General features: G+C 34.4%; 1 protein-coding gene across 1 annotated transcript; it reads right to left on the bottom strand.

The window, feature by feature from the left end:
• Positions 1-942: 942 nt before the first annotated feature.
• On the bottom strand, positions 943-8718 carry LOC121421447 (carbohydrate sulfotransferase 14-like). Its single transcript, XM_041616139.1, has 5 exons — positions 8347-8718; positions 7141-7298; positions 4966-5279; positions 2300-2524; positions 943-1862 (listed from the first exon to the last, which is right to left on the bottom strand). The coding sequence occupies exons 2-5, from the start codon at positions 7241-7243 to the stop codon at positions 1155-1157; spliced, it is 1350 nt and encodes a 449-aa protein (XP_041472073.1). The 5' UTR covers positions 7244-7298; positions 8347-8718; the 3' UTR covers positions 943-1154.
• Between the last annotated feature and the right edge of the window lie 6508 nt (positions 8719-15226).

Raw genomic sequence — 15226 nt, 5'->3', positions numbered from 1 at the left:
ATATGACCTATATTCATACATTCACTGTTTTCTTTAAAAATTCAGTGAGCTTCTCTTTTTTTCAAAGGACATTGTGCAAATTTCCTTGAGGAAAATAATATGACGTTGTTGGATTTCCATAGAGTTTAGGTTGATGCAATAAATCATAACTCTTTGTAAGACTTGGCCCTGAATAGACATTAAACTGTATATTTTGTATATTGTAAATATTTTTCAATATTTTGTAAATAAACAACACATGAAATACTATATTCAACCCTTTTCTTTGTTTACATAAATGTATGTGTTTCACTGCATTTTTTTCCCTTGACATATTTTTTACAAATTCATAGCCATGGTGTGTCAAACTTAATCTGCAACATGAATGTAACAATAATGAATTTTATAACTTCTTTTCCCGAGGTAGCAACGTCTACTGTAAGCTGTCCTTCCAGTGGGCCCTGCCTAACATATTATGTTACCCTTTTTCAATCTAAATGCAGCGCGCCGCTTACCAAGAAGGCAGAAGGTCCCATTTTCAAAGTCTTTGGTTGTATGACTTGGCCAGGGATAGAACCCACGACCCTCTTGGCAGGCGCTGTACCACTGAGCCACCTTGTCCGGTGGTGTTTGCTCCTATCTGTTTCTTTAAATCCAGGGTTAGGTGTGTGATAAGGTCTGTTGCAGAAAGAGTTGCGTTTAAACGCAAGTCAAAAAATCAATGGCAAGTCCCAAATGCGCACTGTTGATTGGCTGAAAATGAAGTTGCGCATGATTTTTAGAGTTGTGTTTGATTGCAACTCTTTCTGCAACGGGCCCCAGATCAACACTAAACTTAACCAACCATTGCCTGGCCACCATGGCTCACTCATATCATGATTAACACATTTTTCACCGGAACTTTGCGGCTCAATTTCAAATACAAACCTATGGAAATTCTAAAAATCAGTAGTCACGGGTTAACCCACTGTAAAGTCTTTCATTATCCACAGGAATTCTTCACAGGAAGGTTTCACAAGCATCATATCAGTGAGTTTCACTGATAAATGTGCTCTTAGTCAATCAGATACAGGGATTTCAGTAGCTTTTAACAGTCATCCGTGAAAATCCTGACAAATCACTCCATGAAACCTCCCCCATCGATGGACACTGGGCAGTATCGTCAATCGCATGAATCAAAAGAAGTCTTCAAATATTTGACCAACATCTTTTACGCTTTTCGGCCGATAATAGCCAAACAGTTCGAAATCCAAGCTGTAACAGTCACAAACTTTTTGGAATGTATCTTCGCTCAACTGTTGAAAATGTGAAATAACGACCGATTCAGTATTGCTCACCGTATGCCGGTCTGTATATTCCTCCTTGAACAACACTTTATCATCGATACCAACGACACGCTTCACAAAATCAATATCCTCGTCCGACGTTTCCAGTTTAACGATGACGTCGTAATTTTGCTCACACGGTCGGCTGCGGATGTATTGTGGCGTCCAGTGCGGATCGCCGCTTTTCAAGTTCTGTGGATTGCGTGTCAGGAAGTCGGCGAATTCTGGAAAGGTAACGTGCTTTGGTCCATTCCTGCGTGCGTCTCCTTTACGCGAATCGATAATCATCTTCGGGATGTCCTTGCGGAATTTATCCGTGTGTTCGATGAATTTATCGCGATACCCCGAGAGGAGGCGGATAAGCGGGTGCCTAACCGTTACAATCTTCAGGTAATGTTTGAGTCGGTATTTGATCTCCAAGGGTGTTTTCTTTAGAATGGATATCGGTTTATCCGGCTTGTACTTTGCTTTCTGCAGCTGGGGTGGGAAGTCTGTGATTGTGTTACCTTGCTTGGCCGCAAGCTCTTTTAAGAACTTCTTCCAGTTACCTGAACCACTCTGGGGAAAAAGGGCAAAAATAATAATGAAAAGTGTAGAATGATCCTAATCCTTACCCATGTTTTTCTAGCTTACAGTTAGCAATTCGATGAATAATTATGCACAAAACTTTCTTATTTTCATTTAGATCTAAGTCATATTCAATAATGATAAATGTTCTGTGCTTCTAATTTGCTTTGGAAATTACTCCAACATTAGACCATACAGTATCATAAAAAAAATGATTAAACTTGATTGTAATTGTGGTGGTCTTGAAACAATAAAAAAGCTGCAAACATTGTTTAGCATACAAAGGAGGCACTCATTATAATGAAAAGTAATTATTCCCATTTTTTAGAGATGGTAAAAGTGATATATATTTATATATAATACAGTAGAGAATCAATGACAATCGACATCGCGATCCATGGTCTTCAATCAAGTTTTGATTATCTTACCTTGAAAATTACAGACGTCACAAACTTGTACTTGTCATTCCAAAAGAGTGTATCCAAGTTTCCTCTGTGATCAATGATGTCGCTCATATCCTTCGGGTTGTCAAGATTGCGTATGTGCAGGCCGAGACGATCACATGACTTGTGTAAGTGATCCTGTCTGGCGATCATTTTATCCTTGGTTTTTAGCAGGGCGGGGTCAATATTCAACTGTTCCAGTTTATTCATCTACAGGAAAGATATTACAGGTGGCGATTAAGTAGACATGAAATAATTACGCCTACCCTCTTTAGAAATTTTAAAACATTTCTGTGCCCCATTTAAAAAAATTTTTAAGGTTCTTCAAATTTAATAAATTTGGTGGTGGTGGTGATTTTTTACCTGATTGCTAAGAAAGCATGAATGCTTGTAAGCAAGCAACCAGAGGCTTAAGGTCCCCTCCGAAGGACCTGGTACTGAGGATTAATGCCTTACCAAAGGGCACTAGCGCACCAAGTGGGAATCGAACCCGGGTCAACAAAATACGAATCCCCGCTCTACCGACTGAGCTATCGCGCCTCCTCTATTCTACTCCTCACGGAAGTAGAAAAGGGTTCTAAACAGTCCTCTAGAACCGTTTTTGGTTAAGATTCTCTATACAACCCATGATATTCTTGATGACGTAAAGAACCCCATAGGTTGTACAAAGAACACTATTCAAATTTGGTAGGGTTCTCACAACAACAAAATCTCGTAACTTGTAAAAAAAAATTGAAGGGGTTTTTATATAACAAAAAATGGCTCAAATGACTGTTTGGAACCCTATCTACGTAAAACCATAAAACGGGGCAAGAATATGTTCAAATCGGCACCTTATTTTTAAGAGTGTACATTGAAATAAATAAAGGTTAAAAATGGATACGCTTGTTAGTCTGATGTTTTGTTATCATGACACGCAAATCGCATTTACTAGCACAAAGATGGTTATAAATTTGAAAATAAAAAAGGGGCCGTTATCCTGCAGTTTCACTATTCCAGATATTTAATAGTCCAATAATGAAATAGGGGTGTGTTCATATTAATATGACCCGAACATTTTTGGAATAACATCGTATTTTGTATCACTGACATTTTTTTCAAAAACACATTCTCATAAACATTCTGATTATCAAATTCACAAAGTATTTAAAGGAGAATGAAACCATTGGAACAAGATAGCTTGTGTGAAAACAGAAAAATCAAAGAAACAGATCAACAAAAGTTTGAGAAAAATCGGACAAATAACGAGAAAGTTATGAGCATTTGAATATTGCGATCACTAATGCTATGGGGATAGCAAATTGGCAATGCGACAAAGATGTGTGATGTCACTTGTGAACAACTCTCCCCATTACTTTAGTATATATTTCACTTGAATTGCCTCTTTTATCACATCTATCCATAGATCATGTGTTCTTTCTACATGAGGGCATGTAATACATAGATAAAGAGTTTGTATCATCATAAGAAAAAGCAAAAGGAGACATTTTGAGGGTATTTTATAGTCCACCAAAGGGAAAGTTGTTCATCAGTGACATCACACATCCTTGTCGCATTGCCAATGGGAGGATCTCCATAGCATTAGTGATTGCAATATTAAAATGCTCATAACTTTCTCATTATTTGTCCGATTTTTCTCAAACTTTCTTTATTCTTATTCTTTGATTTTTCTGTTTCTACACAAGCCTATTTGTTCCAAAGGTTTCATTCCCCTTTAAACTTGGACAATTACTCTTTCATCAGAATCGTAGAGACCTTATCTGGACCCCGTCTTACAAAGATTTGTGATTGATCTGATCAATCACAACTATGGACGGCCAGCAACTTTAAGATGTACTATGCATGCTTGTTCAAAATATTTTCTAGCTATATGATGTAGATTCAAGCATTCTTTGCTTTCTGAAAGATGCACTGTGCTTCTCTTTGTTTACAAAGGACATTGTGCAAATTTCCTGTAGAAAAATTTATTACACTGATGGATTTCTATAGAGTTACAATTGATTGGATCACTCATAACTCTTTGTAAGACGGGCCCCAGATTTCTTACCAAATTTAAACAGTCTTTTCACTTTTATCTGTTTTTGCTTAATTGAGATAGGCCTGCATAACATAAAACTCAATATAACTAATGTATTTCATGATGATGATAGTCGTAACAAAAAAATCATTTTCCTTTATTGTTCATGCAACTCTTTCAAACACAAAATAACAAAGAAAAAACATGGTACACAACAAAATATTTTTAAAAAATATGAACAAGGTTGTATATTCTATAACGATTTTAAGAAGGTTTCAGAGGTTGCCACTCTAAGCTTAGCTCGACAGCATGGCAACCCCGGAAAACAATTACAAATTATATTGAATGTAAAGGTGCAGGTGTAGAGTGGGAAGGGGGAGGGGAGGAGGGAGTAAGTATACTGAAAAAACTCTGGTGTTGATTTAACACCAGCCCGGAATCTATATATGTCCACACCAGAGAAGCGTTGAAACAACATCAGTTAATAAACCGATATTGGTTTAACACTAAATGGTGTTGCTTGAATGCCAAATTGGTGTTAGCCAAATACCAGTCCGATGTTGTTTAAACACCTCTCTGGTGTGGACCGAATAGGTGTTAAATCAACACCGGAGTTTTTGTAGTGTAAGTATACCTGAGGTATCTGCTCTGAATCCTGACCATCACCATCATTGTGATCATCAATGACTTCACCATCAATAGCATCATTCTCGACATCGTCTTCGTCATCATCAGGGTATAGCACGATTCCATCATCATCATCCAACCACTCATCACTGTCACTCTCATCACCAATGGAAGAGACTGCGTCCTCGTTGAATGAAACATTGTTGCGGTTGGCGATGTCGATGTTGATTCGGGATGCGACCTCCTTGACAACACCAGACACATCTACGGGTCGAAGCCTCCTGATTGACGATGAAAATCCTTGGACTTCTCTGCCATTAACTGAACAGGAGGTGAAGAGACAAGGAGGAAACAAAAATACGATAGGCATATATATCAGGGTTGTAGCCAAATACAAATATAACAAAATTACTATAATCCCCCCCAAAAAAAAATGATAATAAAATAAATGACAATTGATAAATAATTTACAAACAACTTATACAGATCAATAAGTAAATAAATAAATAAGTAAATAGATAAAATAATAAAGAATGAAATAAGTAAATAAATATATGAATAAATAAACTTAATAAATAAATAAATGGGTGGGTGGGTGGGTGAGTGAATGAATGAATGAATGAATAAGTAAATAAATAAATAGATAAATAAATGAATGAATGAATGAATGAATAAATAAATGAATAAATAAATAAATTAAAATTATTAAAAATGTTAAGACCTCATGCACTTTGTGCCTTGAATCCCTTGTTTGAGATTGAGCATGTTTCAATGCTACAGTGGTCTAATGAACACTGTATGCAAATTCTGAAAATGCGAGCAAGCAGAGTAAAAGAATGAAAATTACCATAAGAAGGGAAGAATGGGGCAAAAGAGGAGAAGGGGGAGAAGAAGAGACAGAAGGGGTAGAGATCAAGAGGGAAAGGAAAAAAGAAGAGAGGAGGGCAGGAATGGGATGAGAAGGATGAGGGAGAGGGATAAATCAAGGGAAAGAATGACAGAGAAAAAAGAGCTAAGAGAAACAAAGAAAAGGTAGACCAAGAATTATGATGGTGATGAGGATGATGATTAAGATAATGATTGATTTAAGATGAAGTGGAAAGTGATTATGAAATAAAAAAAGAGGAGGAATGGATGAGATGAATATAAATTAGGAAGCGGAAAAGAAAAGGAGATAAAGTAAACAAGCAAAAGTCCAGAAAAAATGATTAAGATAATGATTGATTTAAGATGAAGTGGAAAGTGATTATGAAATAAAAGAGAGGAGGAAATGATGAGAAGAATGTAAATTAGGAAGAGGAAAAGAAAAGGAGATAAAGTAAACAAGCAAAAGTCCAGAAAAAATGATTAAGATAATGATTGATTTAAGATGAAGTGGAAAGTGATTATGAAATAAAAAAGAGGAGGAATGGATGAGATGAATATAAATTAGGAAGAGGAAAAGAAAAGGAGATAAAGTAAACAGGCAAAAGTCCAGAAAAAAATGATTGAAGAAAAAAATGAAACAAATGATGATGACAAAGAAGACAATGATCATACAACATCATTATGATCATGATTGAGATCAAGATGATGATAATGATGAAGATGGTGGTGATGATGATGATGATAATGATGATGATGATGATTATTATTATTATGATGATGATGATTTTCATGATGATTATGATGCCGACAAAGTTGGTTGGTTGGTATTATGAACAAGAATGAGGAGGAAGGAGAAAATATTTGTTTTCTTATAATATGACAAAAAATGAGGTGAAGAAGAAGAAAGAAAATAAATGTTAGAAGATGAATAAGAAATATTATATAAATATATAATACTTCAATACTTGATATATAATACTTCAACTTTGTATTGATTACTGAATTTTGTATTTATTGCACGGGTGTTTAATTGGCATTTCCTTTTCAACGATTTGTGGCAAATTATGATTAATCTATTCACTACTTTCAACAGACCCAACATTGTCATCATATCAACAATTGTAAGTCTACGAGGTCTAATACATGTATCATTTTAAATTTGTATCTTTTTTATATGTATATATATGTGAAATATTTGTAAACACATTTTTTTTAGCCATTGGCTGCCAACTGTGTATTGTTTTTGAAATAAATAAACCATGAGTAATAAGAAAGGGGAAGAAGGAATATAACGAAATACATGCTGTTTACTGACCTTTATCTTTGATTCCGTCAATGATGAGGAGAACGGATAGGCAGATGATGAGGGTGATGAGGAGGATAGTTATTGCTTTGAAGTGACGTCGCAACAGAAGCATTGTGAATATCTTGTCTCGGTTCAATTATATAGTTCAAGTTTAAACCGGACTTAACCTTAAAGAGAGGATTAGAAATGTGGATTAATTAGTATGGCTAAAATGAATGATGTAACTTGGGGTCGAATTCGAAATAGACTCGTGGTTTTATATTTCAAACAGAATCGAGCAATTGCCATGTACTAAGTATTTTTTCATGTATTGGTTGAATGATTCTACTTCAGGTCGAATAATTCAGTTCATTTAAAGGATAAGTCCACCCCAACAAAAAGCTGATTTGAATAAAAAGAGAAAAATCCAACAAGCATAACAGTGAAAATTTCATCAAAATCGGATGTGAAATAAGAAAGTTATGACACTTTAAAGTTTTGCTTAATTTCACGCAACAGTTATATGCACAGCCTGGTCGGTATGCAAATGAGGGAACTGATGACATCACTCACTATTTCTTTTGTATTTTATTATATGTAATATGAAATATTTTGATTTTATCGTCATTGTCATGTGAAATGAAGTTTCATTCCTCCCTGAACACGTGGAATTCCATTATTTTAACATTTTGTGCTTCAGACAAGAAGGTCCTAATCATCAAATTCGTAAAAATTGAAATATTGTCTAATTCAAACAATAAAAAACAAAAGAAATAGTGAGTGAGTGACATCATCGACTCTCTCATTTAGATGTAAGTGGCTCGTTCATATAACTATTTGGTTGAAAATTTGAAATTTTGAAATGTCATAACTTTCTTATTTTACATCCGATTTTGATGAAATTGTCAACGTTGTGCTTGTCTGATTTTTCTCTATTGATTCAAGTCAACATTTTTGTGGGGTGGACTTGACCTTTAACTAAATAGTCATTTTCCTTCATTAATGTTTAAAAATATCTTAGTCTTAAGAGTAAGCTTTTTTGTCCTTTTAATTACCAATTGAAAATTCAAAAATTAGTTTTACACATCATCATCCTTGCTGATCGTGAATCATCATTTTGAATATAGCCAATCATTATTCAATATATATCATCCAGAATAAATAAACACTGATAAGAAAGCGAGACTAACAAAAGGTGATGTCATATTTCTGAAAAGAAGTTCAAACTTTAGTTACCTTTCGTATGTCATCTAAACTTCTTGTAAGTAATCCATAATTAAATTATATCGTTTGTTTGTGACGCTGAATTCTGATGTTATCTCTGGCGAAATTGGATTTAAAATTTGTCGTTATCTCGAAAGAAGTTTCACTTGATTTGGAAGAGTTGTAGACTGAGTCTAAGACAAGTTTACAGCGTTCGATGAAGGAAAAGTTGCACCATCTATCATTAAACAAATTTATCAAATGATCCAAGTGTAGAATTATGATTCAACTTGACGACAAAGGTATCGTCCAAAAAGCTCCAAACTACCGCTTCTCATAATGTGTTCAGTATGCTGCAGATAACTGTGGTTGTATTTGACTATATAGTTCAATAAGTTTGCCTACAAATCCGCTTTAACTGTATAAGCTTGTTTCGATGGCTGATCGATGTTGGGTAATTATTCCTGATTATTGGACCATGCCGTCCTATTCTTATGGACGGTATATTGATCGATCTATTGTTAAGAGTTTTTGCGAGGTGAAGCCATGCAGGGGCGGCGATTCGGGGGGGGGGCTTGGGCACAGCCCCCCCCCCACCAACTCTTAACTTCGCTACACCACCGGTGAAGCAATGTAATAGGACGAATAAAACTTACTCAGACTTTCACCGGTTCATGGGCGTAATTGAGCCGAGGATTATATTTTGTGGTATTTTTATATGCAATTGATTATCGTATTCTTGTACTTGTTTTGTAAAATATTCTGCAATTCAGCCATAGGCTGCAAATTAATTTTCGATTTTCCATTACCATTATGCACTATTAAAAATGATTTAAACAACGTTGTTTACTATGTGAATCGTATTTGTTTAAATATTTTAAATAGGAACAACCATGCTAATGTACTTGAATTTGAAATTTGTTGCTTAAGATTTTAAAGACTTTTTTTTAATGTTTAAACAATTACTGTAAACAGCGTTGTTTGAATTATGTGAACAGTATGGGGGTGTCAACGCAGCATGTTCCAACCACCCCTTGTCCTTTAAAGGACAAGACGCCCCTACGAATAACTTGCTTTAGATTTAGATTTATTCATTTTCCGTTCACAAAGCACAACAAAATCAAACAATACATAGTCAAATTTAAAGTACATCAATCGAAATAAGGTATAAACAATGAGAACTAATGCAAACTAAAGTAGCTTTGACTATAATAACTATATAAAACAGAACGGAGGGGCTTGCCAAGAAAAGCGAAGCTTGTATGGGAGGCAAGCCACCGTAACTTAGTTTCAATACGTATAATACAAAACTATAGTATAAAGGAGAGACGGAATACAGTTTAAAAGGAGGCTATACAAAATATCGAAGGTAACAACGAAAGAGTGAACCAAATTAGAATAAATGATAACAGTAATAATAATAAAAATAATAAAAAAATAACAACATGGTTACAATAATTGTGATTATGAGGGAAGAACAGATAGGCAAATGTAGGGAGAGAGGGGGTGCAGGTACAATTGGAGGTGCAAAGAAGAGCATGGCAGGTGCGGAAACAGGTCGGCAGGCAAGTTGTATGCTGGGAGGAAAAAAAATTGTATATGGTTTTGGTTATGTGGTAGATTGACTTGTTTGTGTAAAGTATTGACAAATAAGCATCTTCTTAAGGTTATGTTTAAAAATTGTGATTTCAATACAAAGATAAAAATACAACAAGCATAACACTGAAAACTCAAAATCAAATGTAAAATAAGAAGTTATATGGCGTTTTCAAATTCACTTAAAAGACAAGTCCACCCAGCAAAACGTTGATTTGAATAAAATTGACAAATCCAGCAAGCATAACACTGAAAATTAGATCAAAATCGGATGTAGAATAAGAAAGTTATGACATTTTAAAGTTTTGCTTAATTTCACAAAACAGTTAAATGTATATGCAAATCCTGGTCGGTGATGTGCAAACGAGGGAACTAATGACATCACTATTTCTTTTGTATTATTAGGCCTATATTATTATTATTCCAATTTTCTGCTCATTGTCCTGTGAAACGAAACCTTAAAATGTCATATCATTTTTTATTTTAACGTCCAATTTTAATGACATTTTCAGCATTGTGCTTTTCTAATTTTATTGATTCAAATCATCATTATTCAGAGGTGGACTTGGCCTTTAATTTTACAAAACAGTATTATGTACATTCTGGTCAGTAAAGGCCCCTATAAGCCAAATATTGCGGCGACTGAAATACATATATACATGAAATATAATTTTCTCCCCATTGTCATGGTACACAAAGTTTTATTCCCCCGAAACATGTGGAACTAGTTTTAACATAATGGTTCAGCAAAGTTGGCCCTTATTGTCAAATCTGTAAAAAATGAAACATTGTACAGTGCGTATCAAAAAAAGTTTACACTTTGAAAAAGCCCTGTGAATTTAAAACTATACAACATGTGGGTAATTTTTGCACGTATAATCTTGGATTTCGGTCTCATCTATCCAATGAAAGTAAAAGTTTTGTCAGAATGTTACACTTGAGTGAGCACTGTCCATTTCTGTAAAGCTCGCAGAAATCTGTTTGCGCAGAAATGCTCGTTTTGATGCTGTGTCAAGGGGAAAGGGCGAAATCTAAGTACCGTACGAAACATTTATCATACATTTCCCTTCCACTTTTAGTCAATTGAAATAAAACGGATACATACCAGCATTTTGTAACAATTTTGCCACCCATAGTGAAATTTCAACTCTTTTAAGCACAACCTTTACCCTATTTGTGCCAGCTGAATCTGAGGACATAATCAGACATCTCCAGCATTTTTTCTTTAAGTTTTTATCATTGAAAGTGGGTTTACATTTCATTTTTCATTTAATACTTGTTTCTCCAAACTTTTCTCAATTTTAGCAATGATAAACATAAAGAAATTCAAGCTTAAGCCATTCCATGTAAATCACACCTCAGTGTAAAGCAAAAGTCGTCACGATGGGCTCGGTATGAGGGGGAGTGGGGTAGGGCGGAATGCACTCTTCGAAGTGTTTTGGGCAAGGAAACAAGTCTAACAAAGTAGAAGATATCTTCAAATCAATTTTAGAAGCTAAATTCCATGTGTTCTTCATGATTACGGTCTACTTTTATTCGCATAACTATTTCAATGTTCTGCGCAAATCATTTTTCACTAACTTTTCAAAAGTATAAGTGGTGCTCACTCAAGCGGAAATATTTTTTGACAGTTATATCGTCATTTGCTTTAATGGACCTGTACCAATGTTAAAATGTGGAAAAATCTTCAGGATATTACAAATGCATATAGGATTTTTTCAAAGTGTAAACTTTTTTTGATACGCACTGTCTATTTCAAACAATAAAAAACAAAAGAAAAAATGAATGTGGGACATCATCGAACTAGTTTCATTTCCATATCACCGTGAAGTTGAGAATTATTATAGATGTTTAGTGAAAAATAAGCGAAATTTTAAAAAAATATCATATCTTTGATTTTACATCCAATTTTGATGAAATTAACCATATTATGCTTGTGGGAATTCTTTTTATCTTATCATCAAAATCAATATTTTTGGGGGTAGAATTGACCTTTGGGCGGGGATTCCCTTTCATAGTATATAGAAACTTTCAGATCGCACTATTGGTATTTGGAATACAGCTTAAATTTGTTTTTAGGCACCCACATCATGTTCTCAGTAATAAAATGTTCAGTGTCCGGGTCGGTCAAAATATATCGAACTCTCAGCTTACGCCTGGCTCCATCTTTAATAGTTGCAATATATTTATTTCCCCCCTCTTGGTGTTGGCCCAGTTGGTAGAACGTCCGTTTCACAATCGGGATTCGCGGTCGGGAGTTCAAACCCCGGCCCCGTCGGACCACTAAACAGACGTTAAATGAGAATAAAATCTTCAATGGAACAAGATAGCTTGTGTGTAAACCGAAAAAATCAAAGAAACAGATCAACGAAAGTTTGAGAAAAAATAATGAGAAAGTTGTGAGCATTTGAATATTGCAATCATTAATGCTATAGAGATCCTCCAGTGGCAATGCGACAAAGATGTGTGATACCCATAGAATATACATCTCTATGGTGATACCGCTTGTAAATAGTGCTTATTTCTTCTCATCCATCAGTATAGAGCATAATTATATTTTTTCTACATAATAGGAGGGAATGTAATAGAGATTTTTAAAGAATACATTATAGATAAAGAGTTTGTAGGCCCGCTATCACCGTAAGAAAACAAAAACGAAAAGAGACATTTTGTGGGGGTATTAAAGGAGAATGAAACCATTGGAACAAGATAGCTTGTGTGAAAATAGAAAAGTCAAAGAAACAGATCAACAAAAGTTTGAGAAAAATCGGACAAATAATGAGAAAGTTATGAGCATTCAAATATTGCAATCACTAATGCTTTGGAGATCCTCCCATTGGCAATGCGACAAGGATGTGTGATGGTGATGTCACTGATGAACAACTCTCCCCATTACTTTAATATATATTTCACTTGAATTGCCTCTTTTATCACATCTATCCATAGATCATGTGTTCTTTCTACATGAGGGCATATAATACATATTTTTTTAAAAATACATCGTGGATAAAGAGTTTGTATTCATAAGAAAAAGCAAAAAGAGACATTTTGAGGGTATTTTATAGTCCACCAAAAGAAAAGTTGTTCATCAGTGACATCACACATCCTTGTCGCATTGCCTATGGGAGGATCTCCATAGCATTAGTGATTGCAATATTTAAATGCTCATAACTTTCTAATTTATGGTCCGATTTTTCTCAAACTTTCTTTATTCTTATTCTTTGAATTGTCTGTTTCTACACAAGTCTATTTGTTCTAATGGTTTCATTCCCCTTTAATAGTCCATCAAAGAAAGTTGTTCACATGTGACATCACACATCCTTTGCTAATTGGAGGACCTCCATATCATTAGTGATTGCAATGTTCAAAATGCTCATAACTTTTTCATTATTTTGTCCGATTTTTCTCAATTTTTCTTTGTTTTTATTTTTTGATTTATCTGTTTCGACACAAGCCTACTTGTTCCAAAGGTTTCATTCCCATTTAAAAGATGGGAGTTGCTGCTACCCTGTTTGGCGTTCAGGCGTTCAACGATTAAAGGGATAGAGCCTCGTCGATCTGGCGCTGCACAGCGATCGGGCAAAGCAAATTTTCGGAGTATTTCATCCAATAATTTCGAATAATAAAATATGGAATTTCATCTTTTCATTTTCATCAACATCCAACATTCAGGTCATATCCCCTAGTTCGTGGTTGATTACAAACAGTCCTTAACAGGCCCCTTTTCAGGACAATGTAATAAAAAAAATCACCTCGCGCTTCGCGCGCTCATTAATTAGGCCTTATTTTTTATTTCGCGATGATGCACCACTATAATTATTTTCAATCTTTCATTGGACTATTCATATATCCCCTAAATAACACCCACACAAATCAGTTTTTAGTGGCCAACAGAAGAAAAATGTGGGTGAAATATTTTTCCGCCCCCCCCCCTTCCTTATTGACGAAGGCTAGATCCGTACCTTTCAGTGGCGTAGACAGGTCCTTAGACCTGGGGGGGATGATCCCTCCTAGCTGGGTCATATTATATATATATATATATATATTATATATATGTATATATACATACATACATATATATATATATATATATATATATATATATATATATATATATATATATATATATATATATATATATATATATATATATATATATATATATATATATATATATATATATATATATATATAATTAATATATAAATATAAAGAATGAAGGAGATAACGTACTCGATAAAAACAAAATATCATGGGCCAAAGCAGACGAGTTAAAGATAACAAAATAACACGATCTGCCTCATGGATTATCTCGTGTGTCTTTTAATCACTTTGCTTTCAGCAATAAACAGGGCATCCAGTAATAAACAAACTTCCTTGCACATTTTTCATGGCAGTAATCTTTTGTTTGATTAATGACAATGAGTAAAGATGATCATAAGAGAAATGTCATTTGTCGGATGTCTAGTTATCATCTTGGTCATAACAGTCCTGCTAAACATGATCTAGAATAACTAGTATTCCTTATTTTACTAGTATAGTAGTATACTCTTTTAAAAGTAGCGATATTGTTAATGATCAAACGAATGAATCAACAACTAAAGGAATAAACAAATAAACAGCCAAATAACTGAAAAAAATATCAATTACAATTATAGTAATAGGGGTAAAATAAAAAAAGCTCAACATTATATTTCTTATCCACGTGCAGATATGCGGACACTAAAATGATAAGCACACTCTGTTTAAAATTACCATGATTACAAAGGCTTGATTGAAATAAGTATGGAAATGAAATAAACCTCACCGGGTTGTCGGAAGTAAACTGTATAGATAGTAACTTGTTATAATTTCGATTCATTTCTTATTATGTACCTTGTTATGATGATTATGATAAAAACATAGGTAAGGAAATGTAACAGTTTATAACCTTCAAACCTAGAAGACTGCGCACGTACAGAAATCACTGGTATAAGTAATTCCAAAATACATTGCGCCAAAAATATTGAGTGAAAAAAACCTCGGATATCACTGGAGGCCATCCAAAATTTGCACTTTCATTCCAAAATCATTCATTTACTAATTCGCTTCTTAGAGACTGAAAATTTTCACCTTTCCTTTGCAAAGTAGGGGTTGAGGACATGGCCAGCAGGGAAAATGGTCAGTGTATGTGTATAGGTAATTTCTTATTAATTCGTTTGAACAGTGTTAATGTGTTATGAAAGCAATTGCTCTGAAAGGGAGTGATTAAGCGACACTTTCTTAAATCTGTAATGAAATATTTGAACTTATCTCCTTTGCAAATACATAATTATTA

The sequence above is a fragment of the Lytechinus variegatus genome, chromosome 9, assembly GCF_018143015.1.
Source record: "Lytechinus variegatus isolate NC3 chromosome 9, Lvar_3.0, whole genome shotgun sequence".
Classification (NCBI taxonomy): Eukaryota; Metazoa; Echinodermata; class Echinoidea; order Temnopleuroida; family Toxopneustidae; genus Lytechinus; species Lytechinus variegatus.
The sequence above is the reverse complement of the archived record's forward strand: the minus strand, read 5'-3'. Positions and strand labels throughout refer to the sequence as shown.